This window comes from Carassius carassius, chromosome 19 (genome assembly GCF_963082965.1).
Source record: "Carassius carassius chromosome 19, fCarCar2.1, whole genome shotgun sequence".
Classification (NCBI taxonomy): domain Eukaryota; kingdom Metazoa; phylum Chordata; class Actinopteri; order Cypriniformes; family Cyprinidae; genus Carassius; species Carassius carassius.
Genome location: NC_081773.1, coordinates 16376551 through 16391933, shown reverse-complemented (window position 1 = coordinate 16391933; position 15383 = coordinate 16376551). Strand labels below are relative to the sequence as shown.

The 15383-nt window shown below is 37.0% G+C and overlaps 1 protein-coding gene across 1 annotated transcript; it reads right to left on the bottom strand.

Moving 5' to 3' along the window:
* On the bottom strand, nucleotides 1–12176 carry LOC132095186 (ribulose-phosphate 3-epimerase-like). Its single transcript, XM_059499987.1, has 7 exons — nucleotides 12152–12176; nucleotides 2569–2691; nucleotides 1963–2042; nucleotides 1582–1721; nucleotides 968–1102; nucleotides 806–892; nucleotides 1–705 (listed from the first exon to the last, which is right to left on the bottom strand). The coding sequence occupies exons 2-7, from the start codon at nucleotides 2688–2690 to the stop codon at nucleotides 583–585; spliced, it is 687 nt and encodes a 228-aa protein (XP_059355970.1). The 5' UTR covers nucleotide 2691; nucleotides 12152–12176; the 3' UTR covers nucleotides 1–582.
* Nucleotides 12177–15383: the final 3207 nt, after the last annotated feature.

Below are 15383 nucleotides of genomic sequence, written 5' to 3'. Positions count from 1 at the left end.
TCTCTTCATTTATGCTTTTATCATTTCCGTGTTTCAGAAACACAGGCTGGTGGAATGTTGAAAAACAAAAAACAGTCAGAATTCATTTAAACGATCATAATCTGCAACAAATGAGTAGTACAGTATGTAGAGCTTATGCAGCTTTGTTCCAATGTCATTATTTAAACAACAAACCTGATAACACTGAAATGTTATCAGCAGCAGCTTTCTCAATTTGTTGTCACTATAACTGGTACTATGACAAACAATAAATGTGATTAATCAAACCAAATGAGGTTAATTAAGAGGGGAATGGTCAGATGTAGATAGAGTATGTCTGTTCTATCTGCTTGAAGTTCTCAAAAGGCCATATGCATTTGAAAACTCCAGATGAATCCAAACAAGAGTCTTGGCAAAGGCAATTCTTGTGGTCTGTAGATGTGCAAAAGCACCTTCAGCACATCCAGCAATGTGGTCATGTCTGTTCACAAGCACCACTGAGCATTCAATAACAAATGTATTCATTAAAACAGACTCTTAGAATCTGTAGAACTGACTTTCAGTGGTGGTCGAAAACAGACTTGAGGTAAAAACTCAATATGTTCAGCGGTCCAAAGAACGTTTCTGGATCGCGTCAATAACAACGTTTTTGAGGAGGGCGATTACAGAACGAGGGTCATCACTGCTCACCACAGCACTGCCCGATACGATCATGTTGGCTCCAGCCTAGAAATAAATAAAGTTAAGTAAAACACTTCTTCAAATAATCTCTTGCTTTTTTCCATTCATAAAAAATGAATATGTGTGCAGTAAAGGACAGCTATACCTCAGCACATCTGTGGATGCTGTCTGGACCGACTCCTCCATCCACCTCAATGTCCAGAGAAGGGAACTGACTCCTGAGCCAGCTCACCTGTGGACACACCAGCATCTTTAGTGTGTTGTCTGAGGAATCAAAAAGAGGCTAAGAGATTGCACACTTGCGTACCTTTGGCATCATATCTTCCATAAACTTCTGACCACCAAAGCCAGGCTCTACGGTCATGACAAGAGCCATATCAATCTGTCCAGCCCATGGTGCCAATTCCTCAACAGTTGTTGCAGGTTTAATGGCAAGACCAACCTGCATCAAAAACATGAAAGCATGTTGCTACAATTTATACTATAAGCAATTCTAGATTGTTCGGAAATATCAAAGTTTTATCAAAATAAGAGTTTGCTGGCACCTCCTTTAAACCAGTTAAATTACTTCTGTTCTGCTCAAATGGAATTCTTACAAAACGGTTTAACCTCAGTTTAATTTATGCAACTTGTAACATGAGTTAAGAAAAAAAAATCCTTTGTTAGTCTGCAGAGGGCGCCATAAGATCATAGCAGTCTAGTCAAAGCCACAAAGCATCTGTCTATAGTATAAACAAAAATAAATAAATAAATAAATGTAATTAATAAAATAAATTAATTTATATTTTTAGATTATAGGCTTTCTCTATATTTTACGTGCTTTTCAATGCAAATTTGTAACCGTGCATATATATATATATATATATATATATATATATATATACACACACACACAAACAAAATTGGCTGTTTTGCACAGACCTTCATGCCACTCTCCCTGATTTCCTTGATGAGGTTGCCAGGGTTGGTCGTGGCTTCTAGATGGAAAGTGTACTGACTGGCTCCTGCTGCTGCCATGGGCTTCACCCATTGCTCTGGCCTGGATACCATCATATGCATGTCTGTAATAAGGCATAGGGTAAGCAAAGAACTCAAATCTACACACAACAAACACTGCAATGTTGTACTTATCTGGTTTAATGTTTATTTAGGAATACAGAAAGAGAGTGAAAACATGAAAGGACCCATGGAGTCTACTTTAGCGGATTACTAACAAAACTGTCCCAAAGAAGAGGGCCAGATTATTTGCACTTTAAATGAAACGAACTAGAAAAGATGCAATTTTACAATGACTAAACTCACCAAAAAATGGATCAGGCCCGATACTATGTCGTAAACATTCCACCATAGGATGTCCAAATGTGATGTTCGGGACAAAATGCCTTAATTAAATTTAAGGATGAAGGAAAAAGATTGAAGAAAGAGGATTTAGATGTTTTCTGACACACAACTTTATTTTATATATGCAGACTTGGTAAGATTGATACTTGATACTTTTTCAAAAACATTAAAAAAAAACTGCAAACCCCAACGTTTTAAATTGTAGCATACGTTTCATACAATAGTTTGGGTGAAAATTCTGAATGCTTGCTTGTCTGATCCAGTCAACTCTTGAACTCTCCGTAAAAATGTAAAAAGGGAAATAAGAGAACTTAATTGTCTTACTGCAGTGCTAAGCTGTGAATTACTTCATGTAACATTCCTCGAAATTGTGACACAGCGAAACTGTGTCAAAATGTGAAATAAACTGTGCCAAAATGTGGGATAACTAAATGTTCTTGGTAAGTTTATTTAAAAGAATTGCGTATTTATGGTATTGGTTCCCTGGGCCATATGATTGCTATGAATGCCTGCAGGTCAACATTGGGTAAGAAACTATGATGAAGAATTGCAAACTTTATTCCTCACCCATCCATAACGTCAAGGTGCAGATAATCAGCACCGCACTCCATCATTCGCTCACATTCCCTCCCGAGCTGCGACAGATCGCTGCTCAAAATAGACGGTCCTATCTTCGCCGAGTACGCCATGCTGCCTCTGCCTTTGCGACTTCTTCTTCTTCTTCTACTAGTGTTTAATGGCGGTTTGGCAGACCAACATAAATGGTGCATTTCCGCCACCTACTGATCTGGAGTGTGGAGTGTACTTGGCTTTGGAAGAGAGAAAAAAAAAAAAAAAAAAAAAAAAAAAAAAAAAAAAAAAAAAAAAAAAAAAAAAAAAAATTTAAAAAAAAAAAAAAAAAAAATTAAATTCTATTTACTATTCCTGTTTTATTTAGATATTTAAATAATAATTCATGAATTCTTGATTGTCTTATTCCATTTCCTAGTAATACTTTAATTGAAATTGTATCAACTCCCATCCTTCCTAACTCTTGACTTAACTGTTGTCTCTCCCTTTCATATGCAGCACATTCTAAAAGAATATGCTGCACTGTTTCTAACTCCCCGCAATTGTCACATTTTCCTGTATCATGCTTCCCTATTTTATAAAGACTATAATTTAATGCAGTGTGACCAATTCTTAACCTTGTAATAATGACATCTTTTTTCCTATTTCCATATCTTTTCCTCTCATTTCCAACCCGTTCCTGAATTTGATAAAGATGTCTTCCTTTAGAGTCATTATTCCATATCTTTTGCCATTTTTTACTAATTTCAATTGCTATTAACCTCTTGATTTCTGATTTACTTAATGATACCTTAATTTCTATTTGTGGATGCTTTAATGCTTTCTTTGCCAACTTATCTACCTCCTCATTACCATCCACACCCACATGTGCTGGCACCCAGAGGAAGAATACCAATACCCCTAACTGCCTTGCTCTAAATAAACCTTGCAAAACTTCAAATATTAAATCTTGTCGAGATTCCGATTTTCCACTCATAAGACTAGTGAGAGCAGCCATTGAATCCGTACATATCACAATTCTTGATGGTTGCACTTCTTCAATCCACTGTATTGCTAATATGATAGCTAGTAATTCAGTAGTAAATACTGACACATGATCCGATACTCTTTTTGCAATTTTTATATTAAATGTAGGAATGAATACTGCTGCTGCTGTTCTACAAGACTCTGGATCCTTTGACCCATCTGTAAATACCTGTAATACTGAATAATATTCTCGATTTACATACTGTTCAACTACTAACTTAGTTGGTATGCTTATTTGATTATTTATTTCTTTATGTATTTGTAAGTCAATTAATGGCATAGGATACATCCAAGGGGGAATTGCTGGTATAGGAACAGAAGGGGCTATTAAATATTCTTTCAATCCCAAGCTATTTGCCTCCTTCCCTACTACCCAACCAAAGCTTTCTATTTCTTTGTATTCATACTCCCAACATTCCTTCAAAAGTATTTTTACTGGATGACTTTCCAGATGTCCACATACACCAGACCAGTATCTCATCCTCAATTGAAGTCTGCGTTGTTCCAATGATAATTCTCCTAATTCAACTTGTAATGATACTACCGGAGAAGATCTAAATGCTCCACAACAAATTCGCAATGCCTGATTTTGTATTACTTGTATTTTTTTAAGTAAAGTTTTATTCGCAGAACTGTATACCATACTTCCATAGTCTATATTTGACCTGATCACTGCATAATAAATTCTTTTCAGTGACTGGCAACTTGCTCCCCAGTCCGCACCTGACAAGCATCTTAAGACATTTATTCCTTTTTTACACTTTTCTATCAATTTCTGAATATGAACTCCAAAGTTTAATTTATAATCCATCCACATACCCAGAAATCTCACTACATTGACTTGTTCCAGCTGATTACCATACATTTTAATATTTAACATAGGATTATTTTTCTTATTTGAAAAACAAATTACTTGTGTTTTTACCACAGAAAATCGAAAACCCCAACTATTTGACCATTTCTCCACCTCCTTCACTGCTTTTTGCATTTTATTCTCTACAAACAGCCTATTACGCCCCCTTTTCCACAATGCCCCGTCGTCTGCATACAATGATCTTCCTATTCCAGTCTCAATATTTCTAAATATATCATTAATCATTAAGTTGAAAAGAATAGGGCTGCTCACACTTCCCTGGGGAGTTCCATTCTCAATTGAGAGAATCCTAGAATATGCAGACCCTACTCTAACTTGAATCGTTCTTCCAAACAAAAAACTTGAAATCCAGTTATACATTTTTCCCTCAATTCCCAAACTTTCCAATTTCATTAACAGCCCTTCTTTCCACAACATATCATAAGCCTTTTCAACATCGAAAAAGACTCCCACCAACATTTCTTTATTAACTTGAGCTTTTCGAATTTCCGCCTCCAAACTCAGAATTGAATCCATCGTATTTCGCCCTTTTCTAAATCCGCTTTGACATGCTGACAGCATACCTTTACTCTCCATTTCATACGTCAACCTATTCATAACCATCCGTTCCATAAGTTTGCATAAATTGGATGTCAATGCAATTGGTCTATAACTAACTGGCTGGGAATGGTCTTTTCCAGGTTTAGCGATTGGCACTATTACTCCATGTTTCCAACTCACAGGAATCTTCCCTGAATCCCAAATTTTATTAAAAAGTCTTAAAATTATATTCAATGATCCATCTGACAATTGCTTAATCATCTCATAACAGATTTCATCCTTTCCTGGGGAAGTATGTTTAACCCCTACAAGTGCTCTCTTTAACTCATATAAAGTAAATGTTGAGTCTAACCTACTTCCTGACGGAATCTTCTTTTCATATATATGCTCATTCTCTTTCACTTTCTGTTCCCTATACTTCTTCATATTATCTGTAATATTATCATTACTATGCACCTTTACAAATGCTTCCACTAACATCTCTGCTTTATCACTATCTTTTATCGCTATTTTCCCATGTCCTACTAAAACTGGAATATTAATATTTCTCTGAATCCCTCCCATCTTCCTAATCATGTTCCAAACATCATTTATTTCAATGTCTTCCCCTATTCTATTGCAATATTCTCTCCAGAACATTCTTTTTGCTATTCTTATTTCTCTCCTAACCATAGCCTGAGCTCTCTTAAAAATAATGTAATCAGTAAACAATACAGATTTTCTGGCTTTCTTCATTGCTTTATTTCTTTCCCTCACTGCCTTACTACATTTTTCATTCCACCACGGGACTGCTTTTCTTCTACTTATAGTTTTCGTTTTTCCTATTACTTCCTCTGCCGTATTTCTTAACACTTTAATTACTTTCATACTTAACTCTTCTATTTCTTCAATTTCTCCCATTTCGTTCATATTGTTATTACACAGTTCTTTAAAAAGCTCCCAATTAGCTCCCTTAAATTTCCATCTTGGCATTCTCTCCACCACAGTTTGTACAATATCCACACCAATTTGACACCATATTGGATAGTGATCACTTCCCATTGAACTTTGCTTGCTTACACTCCATTCACATTTTCTAGCTAGATCTTCTGAAACCAGAGTAATATCTAATGCTGAATTACGCCCATTACTCACATCTATTCTTGTTATACTTCCATTATTAATACATACTAACCGTCCCCAATCTAGCATTTCTTCCACTATTAACCCATTATAATCTGTTTTAACACTCCCCCATAATGTATTATGTGCGTTAAAATCACCACACCATACTACCTTCTGACTAGTATTACCTCTTATTTTTTCCACTGCATTCTTACATAGCTTTTCACACGGATTATAAAAATTAATTATTTTTATACTTTGATTCCCTTCCCATACTTCCATCATCAACGCCTCTTGATCCTCACTCACTTCTACATTCCTGTATCCCACCCCTTGTTTTATAAATATTGCTACCCCACCTCCATTACAGTTTTTCCTATCTTTCCTAATTAGTTGATACCCTTGCAAAACAAAATTTAACTGAGGTTTAAACCATGTCTCCTGTATACATATAATATCTGGTCTTTTATCCATATCAGAGATGAATTTTTTAAACTCTTGTCCATTAGCTATTAAGCTTCTCGCATTCCACTGGAATATTAAAAGCACCATTATGAACCACCACATCCTGCTTGCGTATTTGTTAACTGCATCTTTAATTTTTCATTAATCATTTCCACAGAAATCCCCTCAATCTCTAGATATTTTTCAGCTGCTTTTATTATTATTCTGATTCTTTCAGTCCGGCTTTCTGTTTGCGCAGAACAATTCACCACTTCAGCTATAAAGGTTACAAATGCCACATTATTCTTAATCCCAAAGCTCTCTTTAGTTTTTCCCTGAGCCGTTTCCATCTTTTGTTGAGGAATTCCTTTACCTTTATCCCCTGATTCCAAAGTATTTCCTACTTTCTTCACCGCCTCCGAATATGACAATCCTTCCTTTATTCTTACATTTTGCACTTGAGCTGCATTTTTCCTCACCTCACATCCTCCATACCCCGCACTATGCTCCCCTCCGCAATTACAACACTTGGGATCAACTCCTTGCTCGCATTTGCCATATTCATGCTCTCCACCGCATCTCGCACACCTTTGTTTACCTCTGCATACAGCCGCTACATGTCCAAACTTTTGGCATTTGTAGCATCTTAGTGGAGGGGGTACGTAAAGCCTAACCGAGAAACTCATAAATCCTAAAAAGACTTTACTTGGCAGCTTATCCTCATCAAACTGAATCATCACTGATAGACTATCTCCCCTTTCATTGTTTCTATTACATTTAAGTCTTTTCACACCAATTACTGCGCCTCCCGTAAGACCTTTCTTAATCTTTTCCTCTGTTACATCAGTAGGGATCCCTGTAATTACTCCTTTAACCCATTTCTTTTCTTCTTGAACTGAACAATTCACACCCTGTCCCATGATCGTTTTAATTTCTAGAGCCTTTTTCTGTTGTCTACTGTCCTTACAATATATAATCAATCTACCATCCCTCAACTTCTTCACACTTTCAACCAGTCCTATTTTTTCCTTAATCACTTTAGATAATTTCAGTGGATTAATGACACTGAAAGATCCAGCATCTAATTTCAACAATACCTTAAACTCTTCTTTCCTTCCCCTTGTCACGTGTAATCCATTCTCACTTTCAGTTTCCGATTCATTTCTTCTATTTTTCTTCCTTTTCCGATTTCCTACTGTACTCCATTCACTATCTCCACCTTCCGCGCCAAAATTTTCATCCTCCATTTCCGGATCGCTACCGGATTCTACTCCACTTCCTACCATGCACACTCCAGTCACAGATCAGCTGTCTTCCGCCAGCGTCAAATAGACCCTTTGCACGTGACGTCACGCTCTACTCGCGCGAATTCTGAACGCCATGACGGACGGCAAGCCAAATGAGTTCGTGTTTGAGTTAGTTCTAGTTGTAAAATGGTTATTTCGTGTTGTGCCGTGGGCTGTGCTAATAGACAGGGTAAAGCCAATATATCTTTTTATCGAATACCATTTGATGGGGAGAGAAGGCAGCGATGGGTTGCTGCTATCAGCCGAAAGGACTGGCAGCCCTCCAAGTACTCCAGGATTTGCAGCGAGCATTTTTTACAAGGTAAGGTTCATGTATTTCCCAGTTACGTTTACTTAATTTGTGTAATACCATATCGCCATCCTTGTCCAGATGGAGACCCAGTCAAATTGTCATTTGTAACATGAGTAACCTAAGTTAGCTATGTAATGAGCAAGTGCCAGCTAGTGTGATAGGGCTGTGCAGTCTAACGTTAACGTTACTGCTACCCATTCACAAAGGTAGCTAACGTTAGCTTAATGTCATTATTAATGTAATTTAGGTTGGCTTTTATAAACGTGTTGAAAGATGTTTTTGTAAAATAAACCAGCCCTCAAACTTTTGACTATGCTGTTGTACTTTATAAAAGGATATTAAATGTATGTAGAATTACACACTGGCAAATCTTACTAATAATTCAATTACATTTTATTTATAGTATCACATCATAAGAAATTAAAAGAAAAACATTACAAATGGAGTAGGTCTAGACCACACTATAATTTACAAAGACCCAACAATTCTAGTAATTCACTTCATGAGTCTGTGGACTGTGTTTTGTCTGACAGCAGTCTATCTGGGCATGTATATGTCTTGGCCAATAACTCAGATAAAATGGCTGACCTATAGAAGGCCTCAACATTCTGCACTGCTTCTGTAAAAAAGTCAGCATCAGGCAAAATTCTCTGTATAAAAAAATCGGATGTAGACCACACCATGAAGTCACAAAACTTCCGCTTCGTCACAAACAACTGGGCTTGCACCTGGTAGTGGTATTGATGATCTCTGTTAAGTGCATGTGTACCATCTGTGTTCTCAATGCAGAAATGTTTCTTTTCAGTGGCACTGAGGACTCCGGTGTCTTTGGCACAGTGTGGGCATTTGATTTCCAAAATACCATCGCCACAGCAGGAGCAGGACAGCAAGGCATCTGGAGATGCTCCAAGGTAGGGACGGGAGGTATCAATATGGAGACCGGCATCACGAACACTTAGGTCCTGATGATGTTGTGCAGCGTAAGCCTCATATGTCTCTCTGGCTTTTTGTTCATGTTCACATCCCCATCTGAAAATGAGAAAAATAATGTTATTAAAGGAATAGTTCACTTTAAAATGATAATTTTCATATACTCACCCTCATATTGTTTCAAACCTGTATGAATTTCTTTCTTCTGCTGAACAGAAAGGAAGATATTTAGAAGAATGTCAGTAACCAGACAGTTTCTGGGTCCCATTGACTTCCATAGTAGAAAAAAATATACTATGGAAGTCAATGGGATCCAAAAACTGTCTGGTTACTGATAATCTTCTAAATATCTTCCTTTCTGTTCAGCAGAAGAAAGAAATTCATGCAGGTTTGAAACAACATGAGAGTGAGTATATGATGACAGAATTTTCATTTTAAAGTGAACTATTCCTTTAAGTCATCGTAGCTCTTTGAGTGTCCTTTTCATTGGATTTGTTCTCTCATTTCCCTAAGAACTATAAGTACTATAGATGTCAGTACCCAAAATTGGCCTAATCTTAATAGCACATAATATTCTCTTGTATCATATTCTATCACAGATATCACAGAGTAGTTTAAAAAGGTGTAAATTAAATATAACAGGAACCATTTAAAAGGAACATTAGGAATAAATAGGCAAAGGACCTACACCATACACCTGGGATTAAAAATAGATAAGGGCACTCAAAGAGATTGAGGGATGTAATCTGTCATCATGTTTGTAATTTAATGTTGATAATTTGTAATACTGACTATAATAAATATTCCAATGATAAATGCATTTCTTTGTCTTGTTTTTGTTTCTTTGATGTTTTTGTGAGCAGGGGCCCTCTACATTAGAACACAACATGTATTGCATACATTTCCATAGTTGAAACATAAGTTCAAAGAACATCTAATTTCTTTACTCACTTACACTATGGTGAAATTAAAAACAGTAACTGTATGTTTATGTCATTATGTCACACATGCCTGGTTGCAACTGTTGAAAATCTGCATAGGTCAGGGTAACAGATCTGCCTAATTAGGGATTTGGAAGGATTTGTAGGGTCTGTCCTTGCAGCTGACTTGAACCTAGATGCTGTCACCCTACCAGCCCTCATGTCAAACCATAGCCTTGACTTTCCCTGTTGTCGTGTCTCTTCCTCAACTTTTACTGCCTACAACATTGTAAATTATAGAAGATGAAATTAATGACATGACACCTTAAAGCACATTTTAGTCATATGAGATTAAGAGGGATGACTATACCTGCTCTGGTGTGACTTCCATATCATTGAATACTGCATCACATTTTTTCTCAAGGTCCGAGGCAGACAGCTTCCGGTTCTGAGCACTGTATAACTCAGTCAGGGGCTGTGGTAGACCCAGAGACACCACTTTTGGTTGAAACTGTTTACAGTAGTGTGGCAATATGCGTAGGATACCACTCTTCTCTGAAGGGTTTGGAGTTGCATTATGCATAGAGCCTTGTAGAATTGTTCTATAGCTGCTGCAGACACACCCACTTTTTTCACAGATGGACAACCTGAATGGCTTTGGTTGTTTACACCACAACGCTTTTTGGCAGGATGTGAGAAATCAATTCCTGATCCCTCTTCGTACAAAGCCTTGCCCGCTTTCAAAGGAGGAAGTCCCCACTGTCTGGGCCCATCAGTGCAGCTTTTGTCTTCCAGATGTTTAACAGCAGAGTCTATTGCGTATAGCAGAGCTGTCACGTGGGAGCACACCTCTCCCAGGCCCGCTTTACATGTACAGTGGCCGCACAAGACTGTCCCATCCTTCTTCAAAGATACCCATGGTTGTAGTTGGGTTTCAGACAGTGACTGACTGTGATGCACCTACAATTACAGAAAGTGGCATAAATACATTATTCTTACATGAATGTTATTGTGATGTTATTATTTACTGCTGCAGTGACACCATAAATGCCCCTTGTGAATACATCTTAATCACTGTGATAGTCAAATCTTAACATAGGCTACAGCGAATATAATCACAGATGAGATGATGGCTAGATGTAAAAATTATGTGTGGCTACTGATCACAGACACTCCGTGGTTTACTGGCTATGATGCACCTACAAATACAGAAAGTGGCATAGATACATTATTTTTACATGAATGTTATTGTTTAATGCTGCAGTAACACAATAAATGCACATTGTGAATACTTTGCTGTGATTAACTGGTAGAATCTTAACATAGGCTACTGCGAATATAATCACAGATAAGAAGATGTCTAGATGTTACAATTATATGTGGTTACTACGGATCACAGACACACCGTGATTTACTGTCTGCATGGATTAACGTGTGATCGATAATTAATGACTGCACTTCCCAGAGCTGGGATGCGTCCAGGCATCCATTAAAAAGCCACGGCCGACCATGTACTCTAAAATCATAGGCTACGTGTTATATAAATATTTATCAAGAAATAACAGACTGCATTCTACATTAGAATTCAACTAAGCCATGTAATAATACAAAATAAACCATAGATCGATGTCTTACCTTTGCCATTATGAGGTACCTCCCCCCGCCGTTAGCGTAGCATCGCGTAGCTGTAACCCAGCCAGCTACGAAGAACTGGTAAGCATCCAGACTTTTAAAAGCTTTGAGATCAGCACCAGTGTATGGGGATACCCCGTTTACCACATAGTGGTACAAATCGTGTGGGCCGAAGTCAGGCAGACTCGGCGATTTAACGAGGTCCGTGAAAACCGAGGGATGAAGAAGGTAAGGGTCTGTATCCAAACCTGCTATCTCCAACTTCTCCAAATATCGCTCTTTGTGAGCACCTACCAGATGCCCTACCTCGACCGATAACGGCACTACAACTTCTTCAATAGAAGAAGCCATGAAGTTTAGTGGTAATGTTAACGTTATCTATTTTAATCTGTTTAAAACTATTCAAATTTCCCGCTCGTCTACTACTGCTCAGCCTGCGCGTCCAGTGATTTTGCCGTCCAGCATGGCGTCGTCACGTGGTCGTGGTCACGTGTTTGCAAAGGGTCTATACGGGCCTGCCTTTGCGACTGCTGCACACTTCCGCTTTCACACAAGCCTTTCAAAACAAAAGTCCTGCGTCCTGTCATTATCACCAAGAGGTGGCGCGATTTGATATCTGATACTCTGACATCTGCACCTCAAACCTCTGACACTGTTGATGTATTTTATCTTATACAGACCTTACCGTTCTGGAAGCTTCGGCTACTGATTTCATTAATTTTGTGTTTGAGTAGGCATACACCTGGCAGATAAACATCTAACTTAATTTCTGAAATGTTTCATAATTCTGTAACCAAAAATCATTTAAATAATGTAACAACAAAATGTTGTTTTTCAGCTTGTTAAAACATAACAATACACATAATTTCCTTCTCAAAGATAAGATGAGCTTCCCATTTCATGTTAAGGTTTGATTTATGTTGATATTAATTAGGTTACAACTTTCACTGATGTACAGTGTGTCTGATGAGCTTGACATCCTGAAAGCCTCTCCTTTCCGATCCTTTGAGTCTGGCTGATAACTTGGTCTGTGGCGGATATGTCCTTTTCCCATCTCCTCCTCCACCGTCCTTCCACCTCCACAGAGGTTAACAGCTTCAATTGTCCTTAGAATTGTTTGTTTTCCTGAACTGTTTATTTATTTATTTATTTTTCTCGGTTCAGCATGCTGTTTAAAAGAGAGAGATTCTGACATTGTTAAACAAACTAGTGGTGTTCAAGAAGCATTTCACCTATTTTCACATTTATAAGCTCAAACAGACCTTACACATTCAAAAGAAATCCTCTGCATAAACCACTGATCTATAATAGAGAACTGGATTGCTCATGACGTCATAAAAGTGAAGCCGTCATTACATGTAAATCAATGACATAAACCCATTTGAGCTTAAAATAATTTGAATATGTGAATCTGAGAAACAAAAGCATCTGTACAAAAAAAAAAAAAAAAGCACAAAGGTGGCCTTTCAGGAAATATTATGTATAACACTCCATTTGCATTTTTTATTTACTTATTGGCAGATAGTTTGTATTAATAATATGTAACATTTATCACCCCATATAAGCACAATTATACAGTTTGTGGAAAATTTGTATATGTACAAGTTCCATGTGATGGAAAGCTAGCACCAATTGTGTGAAAATATGTGGAACAATAAAAGGAATAAGCATCTGTCCCAAGTTTGACCCAAAGCCAGAGATCCCAAACTGGTGCATGATGAGCATTCATTTGCCGTGAAGAAGGGGATAATAGGAAAAAAATTATCCTTTTGTTCTAACACTTTTAGTTTTATATAATGGCATATTTTAATCAAATAAGACTGGATATCACACAACAGACTTTAGGCCCATGGACCACAGTCAAGTTTGATTTTTGGGCACTTCTGTCATGGACAGGTCAATATCTGCTAATGTAACTTTCCTGTTGAATAACAATAAATCTGTGTAGCACAAAATGTTTTTTTTTTTTTTTTTTTTTGGTGAGAGCACCATCTAAAATCTTTAGGTCTCTGCTATGTACAGTATCTGCAGGGAATGATGGTGTACATTGTCTCTGGGAACAGACTTGGCTTCTCCTATCTCATTCCTACAGGCTTTGACATGAGAAGCACCGTCTCAGCTGTGTTCCTCTGATTTCTCAAATTAGAGGACAGCACTAGATCTCTGAGCCAACAGAAGAAACAGATGGTAAAAGATGAGAATAGGGGATCGGTTTTTCTGCAAAATATCATAATAACAAAAGAAAAACAGACCAATTAGTAAAATAAGTATTCCCTAAAAACAGGAATCTTGTTCATTTTTCTTCTGCTAAAGCCTGTATATATCAATTCCATTTGTTTAGTCTTACATTCCTGTGGTATTAACACAACAAACCAGAACTAATATAAGATGAGACAGGGGTCAAGTCTACATAGATTCCTGCTCTTTGTCAGATACAGTGTAACATAACATTTCCATATGCTTCTGTGTTTCTTGCAATCATTATAAATACTATTATAATATTTTATTGTATGCTTAATATTAAATGTATGTGCTGCCATTGAATACTTTATATAACAAATACAGTATCCTGATAAAATAAAAAGTAATGCTTTTAATGCACCAGCTGCTAAGGATTCTTGATATTTAAGGAACAATGTTCTCTTGTCTGCAGACAAATGCTTGTAGCTGTAGGCAGACTTTCTGTTTGGTTAGGATTGTGGTGCTGTGGTTTGGATCACATTCCTGATGGTGAGTTTACCTGTCATGCTATGCCGCAGTGATGAATGATGCCTCCAGGGAGTCTGCAGTCACCTGTTTGTTTATTGATGTAAATGGAGCTGGGTATTAAACAGGCCAAATGAAACAGTCAATGTTTTAGTACAGGAAAAGACCAACTAATGTGAAAAGGCCATTAAGGTTGACAAATGTGTTTGCAGAAAACAAACAAACAATTTATTCTAATGAATATATCCATTATGTAAATTAGTTTCTGTGGGTTTAGATGAATGTAATAACAAAACAATCAAATAATTCCTATTATTTAACTGGCAACACTTTAGAAACCGAATCTCACTTTTATCTAGTTGATACTAGTACTGTATGCATATTACTAGCATGTTGACTGTTTATTAGTAGTAGATTAAAAAATCACGTTAATGCATTATTCTGCATGACCAACTTAACAGCTACCTTACTGACCATTAATAAGCAGCAAGTTTATTATTAGAAGTTTATTGAGGCAAAAGTCATAGTTAATAGTAAAAATTGGTCTTCAAACTATAGTGTGGTCATTTAGTTAAAACATATATTTGTATATGTATATGTCATTAAGTTAATATATATATATATATATATATACAAACCCGATTCCAAAAAAGTTGGGACACTGTACAAATTGTGAACAACAACAGAATGCAATGATGTGGAAGTTTCAAATTTCAATATTTTATTCAAAATACAACATAGGTGACATATCGAATGTTTAAACTGAGAAAAAAATTCATGGCATCAACACATCTCAAAAAAGTTGGGACAAGCCCATGTTTACCACTGTGTGGAATCCCCTCTTCTTTTTATAACAGTCTGCAAACGTCTGGGGACTGAGGAGACAAGGAATGTTGTCCCATTCTTGTCTTATACAGGCTTCTAGTTGCTCAACTGTCTTAGGTCTTTGTCGCATCTTCGTCTTTACGATGCGCAAAATGTTTTCTTTGGGTGAAAGATCTGGACTGCAGGCTGGCCATTTCAGTACCCGGATCCTT